Raw genomic sequence first — 16489 nt, forward strand, 5'->3', positions numbered from 1 at the left:
TTAATTTAATATGTTTATTGTTTGCGCTGCATACTGTCATTAAAAGAAAAATCCAAGAATTTTGCCCCCCAAGTGTTTTCTCCTTGCCTCTTCATGGTCCATTATTCCACTGGAAGTTGTTAACACAATGAAACTAGAAAAAAAAATAAATAAAAAATTAGGATGTCATTAAATAAATATTTGAAGAGCATACTTTATTAGTGCTTAGTATATAAACACTACCATAAACAAGCAAGTCAACCTGTTCAAACAACACTATAGTTAAAAGCAGTACAATTTGGTTTACATAAATGGCCTATTGCGAAAGGATGCAAATATAGTTTTTAATAGATCCTATCATGTCACATTCAGAACGAGAGCATGGAAGACTTTTTAAAAAATGATATTTTAGCTGTTCATGAAACCATGGTTCATACAGCTTTTGTGAAAATGAATTCCAGATATTTATCTGTTTTCCAGACTCACGAACATGGCTACCCGAGCTTGTGGTATGCACTCAGGATTGTCATATGCAAGGTCTTGGGTTGAAAGCCTGCCCATAACTAACTCGCTGCCATCCTGCAGGAGGTTTAGACTAGGATGTAATAATAATCTTCAATTTGAAAGGAACATCCAAAACGTTTTTTAAAAAAAGTCACTTTTCTTGCAGCGCCCAGACTTAGGCAACTCAATAATATATATAGTATATAGCCTAACAGATCTAAACAGTTGTAAAATCTTATTCTCAATTTCAAAGAATTTTTATATTGATTTACAGTGGCTTAAACAGATACAAGTTAAAAAGCAAAGACCTAGTCTTAGACTTCAGGTATATCAAACCTAGGTTACCTCTAGTAAAATTCTTTCAGAAGAGATAAAGATCTAGAGTTACTGTATTAAAATTTAAATTGTAACAGTAGCCTACTTATGTCTAGTTCCCAATCACAATGATATTGATTTCATTTTTTTTTGTCACTGGATAAAAAATAAAAATTGATCTAGATATAAATCTATATATATATTATATAGGCCTATCATACTTGATTGTCTGCTAGATCTAGATGCTAAGAATACTAGATCTAAATCAAACAAGATTTAGATATGTAGTCATTCTGGTGGCCTAGTCTTTTAGATTTTAAGTTCAGACTCAAGATCTACATGCTACATAGACTAAATATCATTTGTTTTCTTTAATGTACGGGGGTGGGTGGGGGGCAAAACTAACGTCCCGACTCACAATAACAATTTCAAGCGTCCATATTATAGTTCTATTACAATAGATACCTACTATTACAGACTTAGATCTATCAGTCATAATAGGCTAGGCATAGATTTATAGGCTATAACAGATCTAATATATTACTGACTTTAATTAAAGTCTAGAGTAGACTCTAGTCTCTCATAACTTGAATTTAAATCTAAACAATTCTAATTCGATAAAATAAACAATACAGTTGAATACATTATTAGTAAAATTAGATCTAGTAATGATAGTTTTGGATTTAGATCTAGAAAGTAACGTAGTCTAATTTCCAGACACTGAATTGTAAATCTAGAACTAGAATCTAGATATAGAACTAGTCTAAATAAATAGATCTAGATTTTCTAAATCTATATCCAAGCTGCACAAAGGCCTATACGTGTCGTTGTTGCTCTAAGCATCAGATTTTGTTTCAAACTTTGAAAAAGTTTCCTTGACCTTGAATCTAGGTCTAGACCTAGCGTTATAATAACTACAAAAATTCCAAGTAACTAACTTTAAGACATTCAATCTAGCCTAGGCTCTAGATAAGATCTAGCGAAAGTCTGTATTAAAATTTCATAGCTGCGACTGGTTCTGGATTAGATCTAGACTCTATTATATACAGAGTCTAGATATTGGTTATAGAAAGTCTGATTGACCATGGGTGAGTTCTGCAATCAACTGAAACGACCTGTTTTATTTTCAAAAATGAAATAAGCTGGCATTACAGACAAAACCGTGATTGTGTGTGCTTCCACCAGTGACACATTATAGATCTAATAATAGATGCCTCCATGCCCAACTAGATCTACCCATCTAGTGTTTTACCGGTTACAGTTACGTGGTGGAAAAAAAAAAAAGTCCACATTTTTGGTGACATCTGATATTTTTCTCCTTCAAATTTCAGACTTTTTCCTAGACATATAGCCTACCCAGGGAATGGAGTATTTTGTTTTTATTTTAAAGATATTAAAAATATATATAAATTATCTGAAACTAGACATTCTATTTTATTTTTAATTGTTCATTAACTATTGTTTCATAGCTTTTTTATTAAGAATTTTTGTATTCAGAGTTTCATTAGACAATATATTTTTTTTTAACAGGATATAGGATAGGAATTAGTGGGTTAAAAAAAGGAAATGAAAGACTTACCCAAACTGTCTAGAAGGTAGAAGATTGTTTGTCCATTTTTCCATATCTCTAATAGATACATCAAACCTAGGGCTAACAACTCCACACTGCAAGTAAAGTTACGAAGAAGAAAAATTCAACACAAAAATTATACTGCATCACCCTTCATTAAATGATATATAGGTAAACATTGATTCATTAGCACATGTGGTGCTTGATATTGTCATATACACAGTGATGGGAATAGACTTTGCAAAAATTTTAAGAAATTTTCTACACCTGCGTTTGTGAAATGCCATGTCACGGAGACCTAAACAAGAAGTTGTGGAATTCTAATCAGTCATATTTAGTATTTTCTTTAAATAATGTTGCAAATTAATTACACTACATGAGATTTACCATTTTCCTTTGAAACATACGGGTACAAAATAAATCAGGGACCTTTTAGTTAAACAAGTTTAAAGAAAATGTCAATAACACTCATAAAGCGATGTCAATTCTTATAACATGCTTAAATACCAGCCCTAAAAAACCTGAACAGGAAATAAATGATGATTTCAGCCTCCACCCTTAAAATTATGAGACAAATGTTGGATGATGCAAACTCATAATGCAATGTGTGAACATATTGCACTGAGCATGCTATAGAACCTTATGTATAACTAGAAATGATTTAAAAAACAACAAACACTTACTTTGTTTAACCTTCCAGTTAAATTAACAACTATCTTTCCACTTCTGTGGTCATCAATCTGTTCAAACTCTCCAATATAACCTGATATCAAACAAATTTAAGCTGATATCAAACAAATTTAAGTAGTTTGAATCATTTTTCAAACAATATCAATAGTCTTACTTTTAAGTAGAATCTGGATTAAGGCTGCAAAATTAGTTAATTCTACACTGAGCCAATTATAAGATAACATAAAATATGATAAAAACATACCATGCTTCATCATAACTCCAAGAAATTTAACTATGACTTTTGATGCTGGCCTCAGCAACACTTGGCGTTTTCCACGCTTTTCAGCTTTGGAAATGGAATTAAGCGCGTCAGCTAACACATTCATGCGCACCATCTTGACGATCTAAAAACACAGATACTGTAGGTTAGGCTTAACATAGGGATTCAAGTTCAAAAGCGAAACTATTGATTTGAGTGATTATGACCTAGATCTAGAGAATATAACTAGATCTAGTATTATTCTTGATCTGGATATAATTAGATCTAGAACTGACACAGTGAAAAAATTAGCTATCAACAACTACTAGAATCTAGAACTAGAGTAGAGCCAAGACTAGTCTAAAAAGAACGAGTCTTTACTAAACTACCTAAAACTAAAGCATAGAACAATACATTATCATCATATCATTATGTCATTTTATGTAACTAATGTTAGAATAATCTAGATAGGCTCTTGAATAGATCTAATCATCTAGAAATAACCTAGATTGAAGGCTCCTTTATAAAGTTGATTAAACCTTTCTTTTGAATAATGAAATTTCATTTAAAATAAATTAAAATGCTAAGGCTAAGAATGATAGAATCTAATCTACAACATCTTCATTATGATTGATATAGTCAATCTAGATCTTACTTCTAAATATAATTAAATGTTACGAGGCCAAAGCTATAAAGAAATAAACACAAACACTTTAAAAAATCATACAGCAATAACTAGATCTAGATTCTAGATCTATGCTAATTGTCCGAGTAGATCTGTTTTTTTCGGGATCTATTCTAGGATAGATCTAAACGTCTCGACTCAGATGATTTAAAATCAAATTGACATCCAATAGATGAGAAGGAAAATCATTATATCAATAAAAGGATAATTATATTATTTAATTAAAAATGATTTTATAAATATTTAACATAGTAAAAAGACGATGATATCAGATTTTTAAAGTAACTAAAAAATTTTTAGGTGTACCTCTGATGGCGATGAAGGGAAAAAGGGAGATAAACAGTTACGTACTTCCAGATTACAAATTTTTTGCTTCCGGTTTTAAAGTTTGCTTAAAAAGTATCCATTATTTTGGAAGAAATAAAAATAGTTAAAACGTCTTATTATATTTAAAATAAAATGTTTAGGAAATACTTTAATTACAGTTATATAAGGGCATATATTTTAGAAAATTAATGCTTATTATAATGGTATATATATCTTTATTAAACTATTAATATAGTCTAAATAAAGTTTGCGTTTAAGGTTGATAACGTAAACAAAACAACGGGAAATAATTTCATCCTGTGGACACTGGGTTGCTATGTCAGATTACACTATTACAGCCTGTGTTCTACTCCGAGATATAGATATAGACCTAGATTATACCTAATTACAACTACTAGTATAATCAATATGTATGTTGATCTTAAAAAAACTAATGACATAATTTTGTTTTCTAAAGACAACAATTATTCTCAAAACTTAAAAACATTTTTAGAAATATCATGATCTAGCTAGTTCTAGATCTACTCATCTGATGTGATCATTGTGTGATGTAGATTATTTTTTTTTGTAGATCTACGTTTACACTTTAAAGTCTAATGCTAATCTAAAGCATTGTCATAAAATACCCTACATCCTTATATAGTGCTTCTAGTAGACATCAATTCCTTATATAAGTAAGATAAAAAGCAACTATTGCTGGAGTCCTATGCAAAAAAAAAAAATAATTAATACAATTGTTTTTTTCTCACAAGCACTATAGAGATTCACCAACCTTATGATGACAGCATTTATGAATGAACAGCCTCATTGCCTTTAGAAACAATAATACTAATACAACAAAGATATGGACTTAAAGTTGAAATACAGAGAGGCTTTGCTAAAATATTAAATAATCTTGACAGCATTTGTTTTACTGAATGTCCTTGCCTTACCTGCCTTAATCCTGTGCACTCCCAGGGGAGCATCGTGCCGCAACCACACCTCTCCACCGAACTCGGTTCTGATCAGCTTTCTTCATCTGCTCCCATGTCATTCCAGTACCCTCAGCTTCACTGATGACTGACCTCTTCCAGGTTTGCTTGGGTCTGCCTATTTTCCTCGTGGGTTCCAGTCAAGTGCCTGCCTTGCAACATTGGTAGCTGGTTTTCGCAGGGTGTGTCCTATGCAGCTTCATTTTCGTTTTGTGATGTCTTGGGCTATGGGCTTTTGTCTAGTTCTCTCCCACAAATCGATAGTAGTTATCTTTTCTGGCCACCTAATTCCTAATATCTGGTGTAGGCATCTGTTAACAAAGGTCTGGAGCTTTTCCATATTTGTTTTAGTGACTCTCCAAATTTCTGAACCGTATAGAAGGACAGACTTAACACAGACTTAACGTTTGTATTATAGATTCGTATCTTGTTGTGTAGAGATAATGCCTTAGAGCACCAGATAGTTTGAAGAGTTGAAAAGGCAAACCTAGCTTATCTGAATTAGTATACCATCATCAGCTCCGCCGTCTTGATGTGAAATATATAAAATACTGTGAAATCAGGTTTTGCCAATTTGATAAAATTTTTCCTTCTTTAATACAGATAAATTTAGGTGTTGTTTTATATTTAGAGTCTTCTGATTATTGGAGGGACATTAAACATACACTATGGTCTCTGCCATGATCTAAGGAACATTTATGTCAAGTTATATCAAGATTTGTCTTCCTTCCCACAGCATGGCACCATAAGTTAAAGTTTGGCCAGAACTGTAGAACCAACTGAACCTGTCCAGCACCATGAGAAGGTCCTGGCAGGCACCTCATGTATTACTAGACTCTCTAAGCTTTTTCTGGGGCTTAATTACAACACACTTACCATTTTTTTTATTTTTCTAACACTATCATATGATTGTTTCTAGAGAATTATGAAGGGCCACAGACTGCTCAATGGATGATGTTAACCCTCTCTGGTGGGCAAAAAAGTTTGCAATGGAATTATCAGGGTAACAGTCTCTGATGACCTAGTGTTCTTTAGTAAATGCAGTTAGTTCAGCTCCTTATGGTGTTCTGAATAGGACTAATATTGCAGTGGCTTATGATTCTTCCTGGCTCTTCCTGATGCAGAGGTTTGCTAGTACATGTTTGGGTGAAAGCAGCAACTTTGGTTGTCATGGGCTCTGCCTCATCTGGTGTAAACATTTAGCCATTCAGGGTTTTGAGGAATTGTTGAGCTAGCTTCAAATCAGTTACCCAAAATTGGTGGTGTTAGAAAATAATAGGTCTCTTGACCTACTCTTCTTTCATGTATCCAACCTTATGAAACATAAGATTAGCAGTAGCTGCAATTTGAATAATAATTTGCATATTAATGTAACTGTTTTTATATATACACTTGAATCCGATTAATTGTACCAAAGGTTAATTGGACCTTCTGCTTTGCTTAATCAGACCAAACCCATAAGTACCAAAATATATATGTGTAATATTATTTGCACCTAAATATCATTTAAACAGACCAAAGAATGTGAGAGTGAATAAGAAAAAGAAGTCATAAGGAAGAAATGTGAAACTTCAACAGGTCTAAAATTACAAAGAATTTTTATTCATCTATAATGAGCTTCAATACTGCCATGAAAATGAAATTTAAGATGCTGCAAATGTTGCTCCTATTACTGAGAAACAGATGACTGCATGGGAAGACCAGAAAAATGACATTAAAGCCACTAATGAGTTGGTCCAAATCCTAAAATATGCATTGAAACTTTGCATCCGTATTTCATGCAGTTAGAAAATGAAGGCTGTATCATTTCTGCCTTAGATGTTTGTGGTGATATTGTTCAAGTACAGTCTGTCTAGAAAATGCATCATGTCACACTGGATAAGTGTTGAGTCCATATACTGTGTTGTAAATTCTTTACAAAAACTTGTTTGCAAATTTATTTTTGCAATGAACAAAGTTTCTAAGCAACAGAAGTTCTTGTTTGTATGTTTGTTAAACATACTTGTTATACTACTAAGGCTTAATAAAAACATTCATATGTTACATAAATTAAAACATGTCCCATCTTGCAACATAGGGCAAGCTTTTTGTAATAGGGCCAGCCGCTTATTAAGACCAAAACAATTGTGTCCCCATGTGGTGTAATAAACTGACAGCATATTCATTTCACTTGCTATGACAAGATGAAATCTCTCCCTATCTGAACTAAATATGAATATGAGATTTGTTCTTTTTTTTTAAAGATCACATTCTGAAAATGAATATCCAGCAAAATATGTTTGCAAAGTCCAGAGGAGTTGAATCAAAAGTCCAACACCGTTCAGATTTATTAATGAATGACCAGGTAAAACTTTTTACTACTTATTTTTCTATACAGGCCTATACAATAAAAAATCTAATTGAACTGAATGATATTGAAAAAAATTGTGGTAGCCCTACTGTTTGTGGACTAAATGTTTCATAAATTTATGAATATGAATAATTTTTTTCTTTTTATTTTTAGATGCAACTTGTTCACCATGTGCAGACAAATTTAAGCAATGCTCTTCAGCAGTTGGAGAAGGAAAAAGACCCTCTTCACATACAGCAATTGAGACTGTCAGTTGCAGAACTGCAAGCTCAGTCACAGAAATATATTTTAGCTCTAAAGGTCTTAGAAACAAATAATAATAATAATCTTTATTGTCCATATGGAAATTTGTCTTACAATTTGTGCATTACACCAAACAAAAAACATTATAACTATAAGAAACCAAAGTGTACATTCACACCAGACGCACTCATAATTTACATGTGACAAAGTTTATATCAGATTGTTCCTATTTAATGATTTGATTGCCAGGGGAACAAAATAGTGTTTTTGTCTGTTTGTCTTTGCCATCAGTGTCTTGTATCTCTTTTGTGATGGTAAAATCACAAAATCCTGACACAAAGGGTGATTCTTTATTTCGAGGATCTTGTTAGCTTTTTTATAGATGTTTGTCTCAAACAACTGCCCAAATGGGTTTTGTTTTTTGCCAATGATTTTACCTGCAGCATTTAGGATTCTATAAAGTTTATTTTTATTTTTAATGCTTAAATTGCCATACCAGGCAGTGATATTGAAACTTAAAATATTGCAGATGTGAGCGTGATAAAACATAGCCAAGGCCTTTTCGCTAACATTAAACGATGTTTAATATTAATAAATAAGCATAATTCTTCACAATGTTACGCTTACTTTTTATTTTCTTATCTTATAATATACATTTTTTTGTTACATTTTTTTTATTAAAAAAAGTGAACCTTAAGTAAACAAAAAAAAAAACAAAAAAACTCTTATTTTTCCATGTATGAAATTAAAAAAAGAAAAGCTAAATAAAAAAATTATTATTGTTGCGCAGTATAAAAAAAGTACAACAGTATATTAGTAATCTATCTTCTATCTAATTTTATATTCTATTGTTCATTTCATTATGTTTATTTTTTTTATTAATGTTTCTATTTATTTATTTATTTTATTATTTGGCAGGTTATGGATAAAATAAATACAGAATTAATATACGCAAGAGTTGAACTTCAAGAGGCAATACAACAAGGCCATGACAATGTCAACCTGTCAAGGAAACGAGTTATCTGGTTGGAAGATAAAATGGGAGAGCTCTGTGGCAAAAGAAAATTAAAAGTAAGTTGTTTTTTTTTGTAAATTATTACTGCTAAATAACACAAATGTAAAAAGTCCAGATTTATGAGCACACATAAAAAGATCTTTTTCCATCTTTTCAAAAATACGTAAAATTAATGTTCAGTTTTTTTTCTCTGTATAAGAATATATAATTCTTAAATTTATATTTTTGTCCAACAAATTATTTGTATTGTAATAACTTAAGTGAGGCAACTCAACGAGGACATAGACGTTTATTTACATAGAGACATGACAAACACAAAGGGCATCTGCCTTGAGTACAGCATCTCCATATTGGCTCTCTCCTTGGGCGGAAATTGTTAGTCTCTTCATGTCAACATCCTGTTCTAGTTTGGTTACTAGAAGTGCGCATCTCTGCACTAGCCTGGATGGTGGTGCGTATGGAAAAGTCATAACATTGCCCCCGTCTTAGCACTTTTCGTCCCGAAAAGAAACACTGCAGTGGAGCTTTGACAGTTCAGGTGGAGGTCGATCGGTGGGAACCACAGACGTTAGGGTGTCTGTTGCCCACAAAGCCATCTGCACAGTTTCCCGTGGTCGTCACTTCCTCTTCTTCCAGTTGGCAAGTCTACGCTTGAGGCGATATCGTGGTTGCTGCTTCGACCTCATGACGATAGTCGCTGATGCCAGCCAGCTGACACATGGAGAGTTAGTGGAGGTCAGGGTTGCCAGCCACGTAACACAAATGGATGTTGTGGTGATCACCGTAGATTCCAGGTTTTTTGTTCTAAGACGCTGAGTCAGCAGACCTTTTCCATGGATGTGTTGTGACACAGTTGTAGGCCCACAGCCAGCCATAGTTTCAAGCACATAGTCTTTCTCAGCTTCATCTGTAAGGTATGCCCATGAAGCATCCTTGTAATGTTCATCCATCACTACATCAGGTTTCGCTGGGATTAATTCACCACCGTTCAAGTCATTCTCACTGAAGTGGGCAGAAGTACACATTTCTGTCAAGTTCAGATCTTGTAACTGGGTTTCTTAGCATGGGCACTGCCCCCGCAGGACGCCGCATACACAGTTCATGTCAATCGCCTGGATGCAGTTGCCAAGCATCGAGTTCTCTCTTATGCCGCTGCCAAAGTCAAATTTGTTGTTTCTGTCTCGGCCATTGTTGGGGCCCGTATTCGCAATTTCCCTCGACGACATCAAAGGCAAGGAATCAGAAACGGTCTTGAGGCTTTCATGGCTTGAGTTCTTATGAAAGGTACTGACAGATAAAAAGAGGTCTTTAAGGTCCACAGCAGCAAGCTTGGACGCAGACCCAACGTTGTCTTGATCTGTCCAGCCCGTTGCAGGTATACCAGGAACAAAAGTTTCAGGCTCCTAACAGACTTCTCTTGTTTCTTCATTTGTTTCTTTCCTTTCGACTTGAAACATACCGTTCAGGTCGTCGAAGCAATCGTCGTCACGTTTCTCTCCTTGAAAGTCACCCCCGACACACTTGCCCACAACACAGTCACAGACGGCGCTCCAATTCCCAGCGCCTCCATCACCACTGTTTGTGCAGCCACAGTCCTGACCAGGCAACTGCTCTTTCCCTAACGAGTTTATTCTTCCTTTTGCTTGCGACACAATGTTATCACTTTGGTCTATTTGGCCTTCTACTAGCAACACACTTTCATCTACTTTGTTCCACATCATGCTCCTCATCTTATTCCTAATCATGTTCAATTTTTCCTTAAATGCATCCCCAGTCTTGGATCTTGCCCATTACATCAACAATCCCAGGCTCAATTTCAAATTGATAGGTCTCCGGATCTTCCTCTTCATCGATCAAAGCTTGCCGCAGATGAGCCGTGAGCGTTTCCCTGCTACCGACAGGTTTTAAACCTCGGTCTCGAAGCTCTTGTCTTAGCTCTTTAATTAAGAGCTGATGTAATAGCTTCAGCGATGCCATAGAGATCTAATCCTACCTCCTCTCATTGAGTTGCCTATAAATCCCACTTCTGACATCAATTGTAATAACTTAAGTGAGGCAACTCAACGAGGACATAGACGTTTATTTACATAGAGACATGACAAACACAAAGGGCATCTGCCTTGAGTACAGCATCTCCATATTGGATCTCTCCTTGGGCGGAAATCGTTAGTCTCTTCATGTCAACATCCTGTTCTAGTTTGGTTACTAGAAGTGCGCATCTCTGCAATAGCCTGGATGGTGGTGCGCATGGAAAAGTCATAACAGTATTTATTGAGTCTATTCATTTTGAATTGTAAGTTTCAGTGTCCCCTCAGAAAATAAAGATTATTATGCCCTAGCCTAAAATTTTGTAGAAGAGCAGAGGATAGCAGCAGTCAGGTTTGTACCCAGAACCATCGATTTTCAGTCCAGAACACATCAAACATCTAGGCAGTAGCCCAGATTAAACTTCTTTAGTTTGCTTTCCCTAAATTGAATATTATTAAAATATATGTGTTTAAACATTGCAAGGTAATTCAACTCAATGAGAACCTAAATTTATGTCTATCAAAGTTCTCTGAGTCTCTGCTCCCTGATTGTGTGGTATGCACTATGGATTGTTTGATGGACACAATGGTCCTGCGTTTGAACCATGCCCTGCTGTCCTGTAGGAGATTTAGGCTAGGATGTAATTATCATCAAATCTAAAAGATTAGAACAAAGGGCTTTTATTTGTAGCCCAGATTTGTCATGTATAGGATGTGTGACTGAGTGAGAAAAACTGCTTGTCTACTTATCTAAGGGGCTCAAGTACGCATCTCTACTTTAGCTCAGTTGTATTAGCTGAGTATCTAAAGGCTTAAGGCAGCACGGAAACCTTCTACCAGATACCCAATCCACCACACTGGTTCACATAGTATTTTCAGATACTATTAGCATGGAAGTTGTGCTATACAAAAAATTAAATATATAATATAGTTTATATGTTGAAATTCCTCACATGCTATAAAGAACTAATTTTTTAAATCAACATATGTGGCAATATAATGATATTTAAATAATAATAACGCTTGTCTTCAAGACCAAAGATTAGTAAGGAGTGCAGTATTTCCATAACTATTGTTCATCAGTGGTCGAATTAGATTTTCTGAGGGTGGATCTGTTCAGCCCAAATAACTGTTGTTGTTTTTTTATTCTGTTAATTATTATCTAAAAAAAAAGCTATTGATGAGGACTACAATTTAAAAGTACTTTTGTTAATTTGTTAAAAATGTTTTTGTTTCTCTACTGTTTTTATTCTACTTTAAGGGAATAGAAGATATTTCTGATTCAAAAGCTATGAAGGAGGAAACGAAACAAAATAATCATTTAAAACTCAGGTAAAAGGTACAATTATAAAATTTGCCTGTTAACGAAAGCAACATTGTTACAATAGTAAGTTTGCTTTATTTAAAAATATTTGAGGAGTTTTATTTTAGACCATGTAAATGATTTTTTATATTATTATAAAGCTTACTGTGTCTGGTAAAAAGCTTGTAAAAATTATTTTTCGACACTCAATCTTGGATCAAGCTCAAATTTTGCACAATCATTTCTTGAAAACACAAGAATCAATTTAAAAAATTAATCAATTAGTTGATTAACTATCAGTAATTAATTATTTTGTTTGGAATTTCGAACTAGGGAAAGAAATTGTACTTCACTGAAGTTGTGGTATAAACCAAATAGGTCCCTAAAGTAAGTTTGTAACAAACAATAGATAACTATACAATTTTCTATTTTCATATTCACCTCACTAGCAGATTGGTTAGAACATCAGATTGAGGAGGCGTGAGCCATGAATTTGATTTCAGGTCTCCCCCCCCCCTTTTTTTTTTTAAATAAATGCTTATAAAAGTTATGGTAAAATTCACCCAGATATCCCTTTCATTCTACCCCCCCCCCCCCATGCCCCCAATTTTCCCAACTGGTCCAGAAAAGTGATAGGATTATAGTGTATTGAGAAAGCTAAAAGCATGATGTGTTTTGTATTTTTTTAGCTCAGAATCTCAACCAAGTAAGGATGAACATCAATTCCATGAAATAAAAGATCACAATGAACAGGTTAAAATTGTATTATACTGACATAGCAGAGTTAGATACAAGTTTTACAAATACATCTTCTTAATATGGGCCTATTATTGTAATTGCATAAATATCCATCTACAGGATTTAGTTGAAAATACAGACAGTGTCACAACAATTGTTGAAACAAATCTGGTTATGACAGATAGGAAGGGCACACTTAACCTCCAGATCACTGCAGAAAATAAAACAGAAGAATGTGAAAGTCCAACACGTGAAGACAATGAGAGTTTTGAAAATGAGGACTTTAGAGACTGTCTTGCGACACCAAGAAGCAACATTAAAAAAACATATCTGACTGAAGTTGAAGGACAAACTGGAGAGTACAACAGAGAAACAAATAAGTCCTCTTTGTCTTCAGGGACTGAGTCAGAATGGAAAGTCAGTAGCAATACAGGTCAGTCCTGTGAGAAACTAATGTTAATATGTTAAATGTATTTTTTTAAAAATGTTTTAACACACTTAATAATTGAATGAACTTTTAAAAATGTATAATTCTTTTTACCATGTCCCTTTTAAATTTTATTTTCTTTCTAGCTTGTTGAAACTTTTTGAAATAGCTTCTTAACATAATCATTGAAAAAAAATGCAAGTTTTATTTTTTTATAGTCACTGAAGTTTACATGAACTGAATGGAGAAAATATTTTTCTGTCTTTTATGATTATTTTGTCTTTGTCAGATTTGTTTGCTTTATCCATTCTATAGGTTTTATTGACATTTGGAAGCAAGGTTCTTTTGAGTTTCAAATTTATATAATTTTTTTCTTTTTCATTGTAAATTAATCATTGTGGTAGTCTTCTGAAGAAACCTACATTTTAACATTTTAAACTTATTACTACTTTTCTTGTATCCAGCAATTATGTTGTATGCAGTGTAAGTTGTATGATTTTATACTTTTTTTTTATTCTTAGAAGAAAGACACAGAGACCTGGCTAGTGAATATTGGCAATCAGAGCACCACAGGTTTGAATACAGCCAATTTGCTAATCAATTTTTAGAGGCTGATCCCTTAAGCTATCATCAAGTAGGATTGGCAGTTCCAGGATCATTTATACAGAAAGGTTAGTTTCTTTTTAAATGGAGTGCATTGTGTGTAGAGAAACATTTTGAAAATAAATCTATAGATAGTAGACCAGTATATATATAAATAAATATATATGTATATATATTCAATGAATTTAATTGACTTACTTCTGTGGGCTCCCAGAGGAGCATAGGGCTGCAACCACACCTCTCCACTAAACGCAGCTCTGAGTTTCTTCATCTGCTCTTATGTCATTCCAGCTTCACTGACCTCATCCAGGTTTGCTTGGGCCTTGTCCACTTTCCTCTTTCCTTGTGGATTCCAATCAAGAGCCTGCGTTGCAACATTGGTAGCTGGTTTTTGCAGGATATGTCCTTTCCAGCTCCACTTTCGCTTTTTGATGTCTTGGGCTGTTGGTTTTTGCCTAATTCTCTCCCACAATTTGACAGTAGTTATCTTTTCTGGCCATAGGCTATTCACTGTATCCAGCATAGGCATCTGTTAACAAAGGTCTGGAGTTTTTTGCATTTGTTTTCAAGACTCTCCACATCTCTGAACTGAACAGATTTGTATCTTGATTTGCATTGACAGTGAATATAAATCTAGCAAAATCTAGCTGTAGTGTAAAAAAAAATCTAGATATAGTGTAAAAAAGCTAGCTCTAGTGTAAAAAAAAATCTAGATCATGTAAAAAATCTAGATTAGATCTAAATTTAGCTATTATGTCTTTTTTAAATACGAGTCAGATTACGAGGTTTAATAAACACTATTACACCAAGTTGTTTTAGCAATTCATTTGAAGAATTTATTCCATATTACGTCAAAGGAAAAAATCCACTACGCCACACGGCCTAGTTAGACTAAATAATATGTCATCAAACGAGCAGGTTGTCGAGGGTTCATAGACATTGGTGCACTGAGTGAGTTCTTTTAGCATTTCATTTAAAGAATCAACTCCATATGACGTGAAAGGAAAACAATCCAGTACATCCCTATAAACATGCCCATTACGGCCCAGTATCAGTTTTAATTAAGGTTATCCCCCTTTGCCCTAATTGCAGCCCTAAATAGCCCAAATCGCGCCCTAATGAGTACCGTTTGCACATTGGCGCCATTAGGTTCCCATAATTAGGTATTATCATGCAAATACTGTCTCCGATGGTTCAGTCATTAAATTTTATTATGGCTTAATTAGGAATAATCTTTAATGTTTTTCAATACTGTAGTTTAAAACAAATTCATTAGTGATTTTTTGTTTATAATGCCCTTTTTGTTCAAATGCAGCTCAATGGTTTAGTATGAGATTTTTAACCTTTTACATAGGTCTACTTTCACACTGATGATTTAGATCTAGCAATAGAATTATTTGACATAATTGTTTGGAAATTATAATAATTAAATCAGTGCATGATTTCTATATACATCTAGCTATAATGTCAACATATTTATAAAGTAATGGACAAGTTAAATTACATTTTTGGGTTTGAACACTATCAAACAATACAATTTTTGTTAACGTACTATATAAGACTTGCATGCTCTGATCATTTATTCTTAAATCAAACTTACACAATTAACTTTTTTTTTATTTTTTATTCATGGAATAATTAACCAACACAAAAGACAAATATAACAGCACAAACAAGATATCAAGACAGCATTTTCATTCAATTCTTAGCATTCTTTACAAGCTGACTTCAAGACTGGTGGCAATAATTCATATTTTGACTTCCATGCAGCAGCTGGAACAAACAAACAAACAAATAAATATTATAGTCATGTAATAAAACTACCTTCAAGCTGTATTAATAATAAAAAGAATCTAACAATTAAACATCAGAAGACCTTACATTTATCTATGTGGACATACTATTTAACGGTTATATTTCCAGCCCTTGATGATAGCCCCAATGGTTTAGTAACTGAGATTTTCATTGGGGTTTAATTAGGGATAATCCTTATTGTGCCAATATCGGTCCGATGCTGGCCTGAATGGTTTAGGTGCTCAAAAATTAGGTTGCTTCTAAAGCCTATTAAGCAACACAAAAATTAATGGTATTTCAAAATTTGGAGTTCAATCTTCTCCTTAAATTAAATGTTATGAATTGGTGTCAGCAAATGTGGCACTGGTATTTGACTATGCTAAAAGTGCAATGGCAGACTAGATCGAGCTAGGCTTCAATTCATTCAATATTATATTTTGTCCAATTTATTTATATTAACTTTATCACAGGCTCTTACTAATACAACTATATTCTGTTGTAATTAGAGTTCTATGGTAATTTTAAAAATAAGTTGGCTGAAAAGTTATTCTAGAATTAAAATAAACAATTATCACAGTGAAACTTAAAAAAAAAACATAACAAAAAAAAAAAAAACCACAACCAGCATATTTCAAAATTAGGATAGCATTTCTTTATTTACATTTAATCAATTCCATCCCATTAACAATTTACTTTCAGATTGCTGA

At 33.5% G+C, this 16489-nt stretch overlaps 2 protein-coding genes and 1 long non-coding RNA gene across 9 annotated transcripts in view; 1 reads left to right on the forward strand and 2 right to left on the reverse strand.

Annotated features, from left to right (window-relative positions):
* LOC106070677 (40S ribosomal protein S15Aa) lies at window positions 1–4424 on the reverse strand. The gene is made up of 5 exons (XM_013230666.2): window positions 4291–4424; window positions 3303–3444; window positions 3052–3131; window positions 2378–2463; window positions 1–133 (listed from the first exon to the last, which is right to left on the reverse strand). The coding sequence occupies exons 2-5, from the start codon at window positions 3433–3435 to the stop codon at window positions 40–42; spliced, it is 393 nt and encodes a 130-aa protein (XP_013086120.1). The 5' UTR covers window positions 3436–3444; window positions 4291–4424; the 3' UTR covers window positions 1–39.
* Window positions 4375–16489, forward strand: part of LOC106070465 (uncharacterized) — a 26628-nt gene continuing 14513 nt past the window's right edge. For 2 of the 4 annotated variants that reach the window (XM_056021450.1, XM_056021454.1), the window contains exons 1-8: window positions 4591–4721; window positions 7526–7626; window positions 7786–7932; window positions 8794–8946; window positions 12179–12249; window positions 12910–12973; window positions 13079–13391; window positions 13907–14056. In XM_056021450.1, coding sequence (XP_055877425.1) covers window positions 7540–7626; window positions 7786–7932; window positions 8794–8946; window positions 12179–12249; window positions 12910–12973; window positions 13079–13391; window positions 13907–14056 — 985 coding nt within the window. In that variant the 5' untranslated portion in view covers window positions 4591–4721; window positions 7526–7539. Of the gene's footprint in view, window positions 4515–4590; window positions 4722–7525; window positions 7627–7785; window positions 7933–8793; window positions 8947–12178; window positions 12250–12909; window positions 12974–13078; window positions 13392–13906; window positions 14057–16489 lie in introns of those variants that run through there. The other 2 variants (XM_056021451.1, XM_056021453.1) reach the window with 2 other exon arrangements.
* The window catches only part of LOC129924767 (uncharacterized), a 3702-nt gene continuing 2801 nt past the window's right edge, over window positions 15589–16489 (reverse strand). For 3 of the 4 annotated variants that reach the window (XR_008776689.1, XR_008776687.1, XR_008776688.1), the window contains exon 5: window positions 15589–15761. This is a non-coding gene — a long non-coding RNA (uncharacterized LOC129924767). The remainder of the gene's footprint in view (window positions 15762–16489) is intronic. The other variant, XR_008776686.1, reaches the window with a different exon arrangement.

Source organism: Biomphalaria glabrata, chromosome 2 (genome assembly GCF_947242115.1).
Source record: "Biomphalaria glabrata chromosome 2, xgBioGlab47.1, whole genome shotgun sequence".
In the NCBI taxonomy this organism is placed as follows: Eukaryota; Metazoa; Mollusca; class Gastropoda; family Planorbidae; genus Biomphalaria; species Biomphalaria glabrata.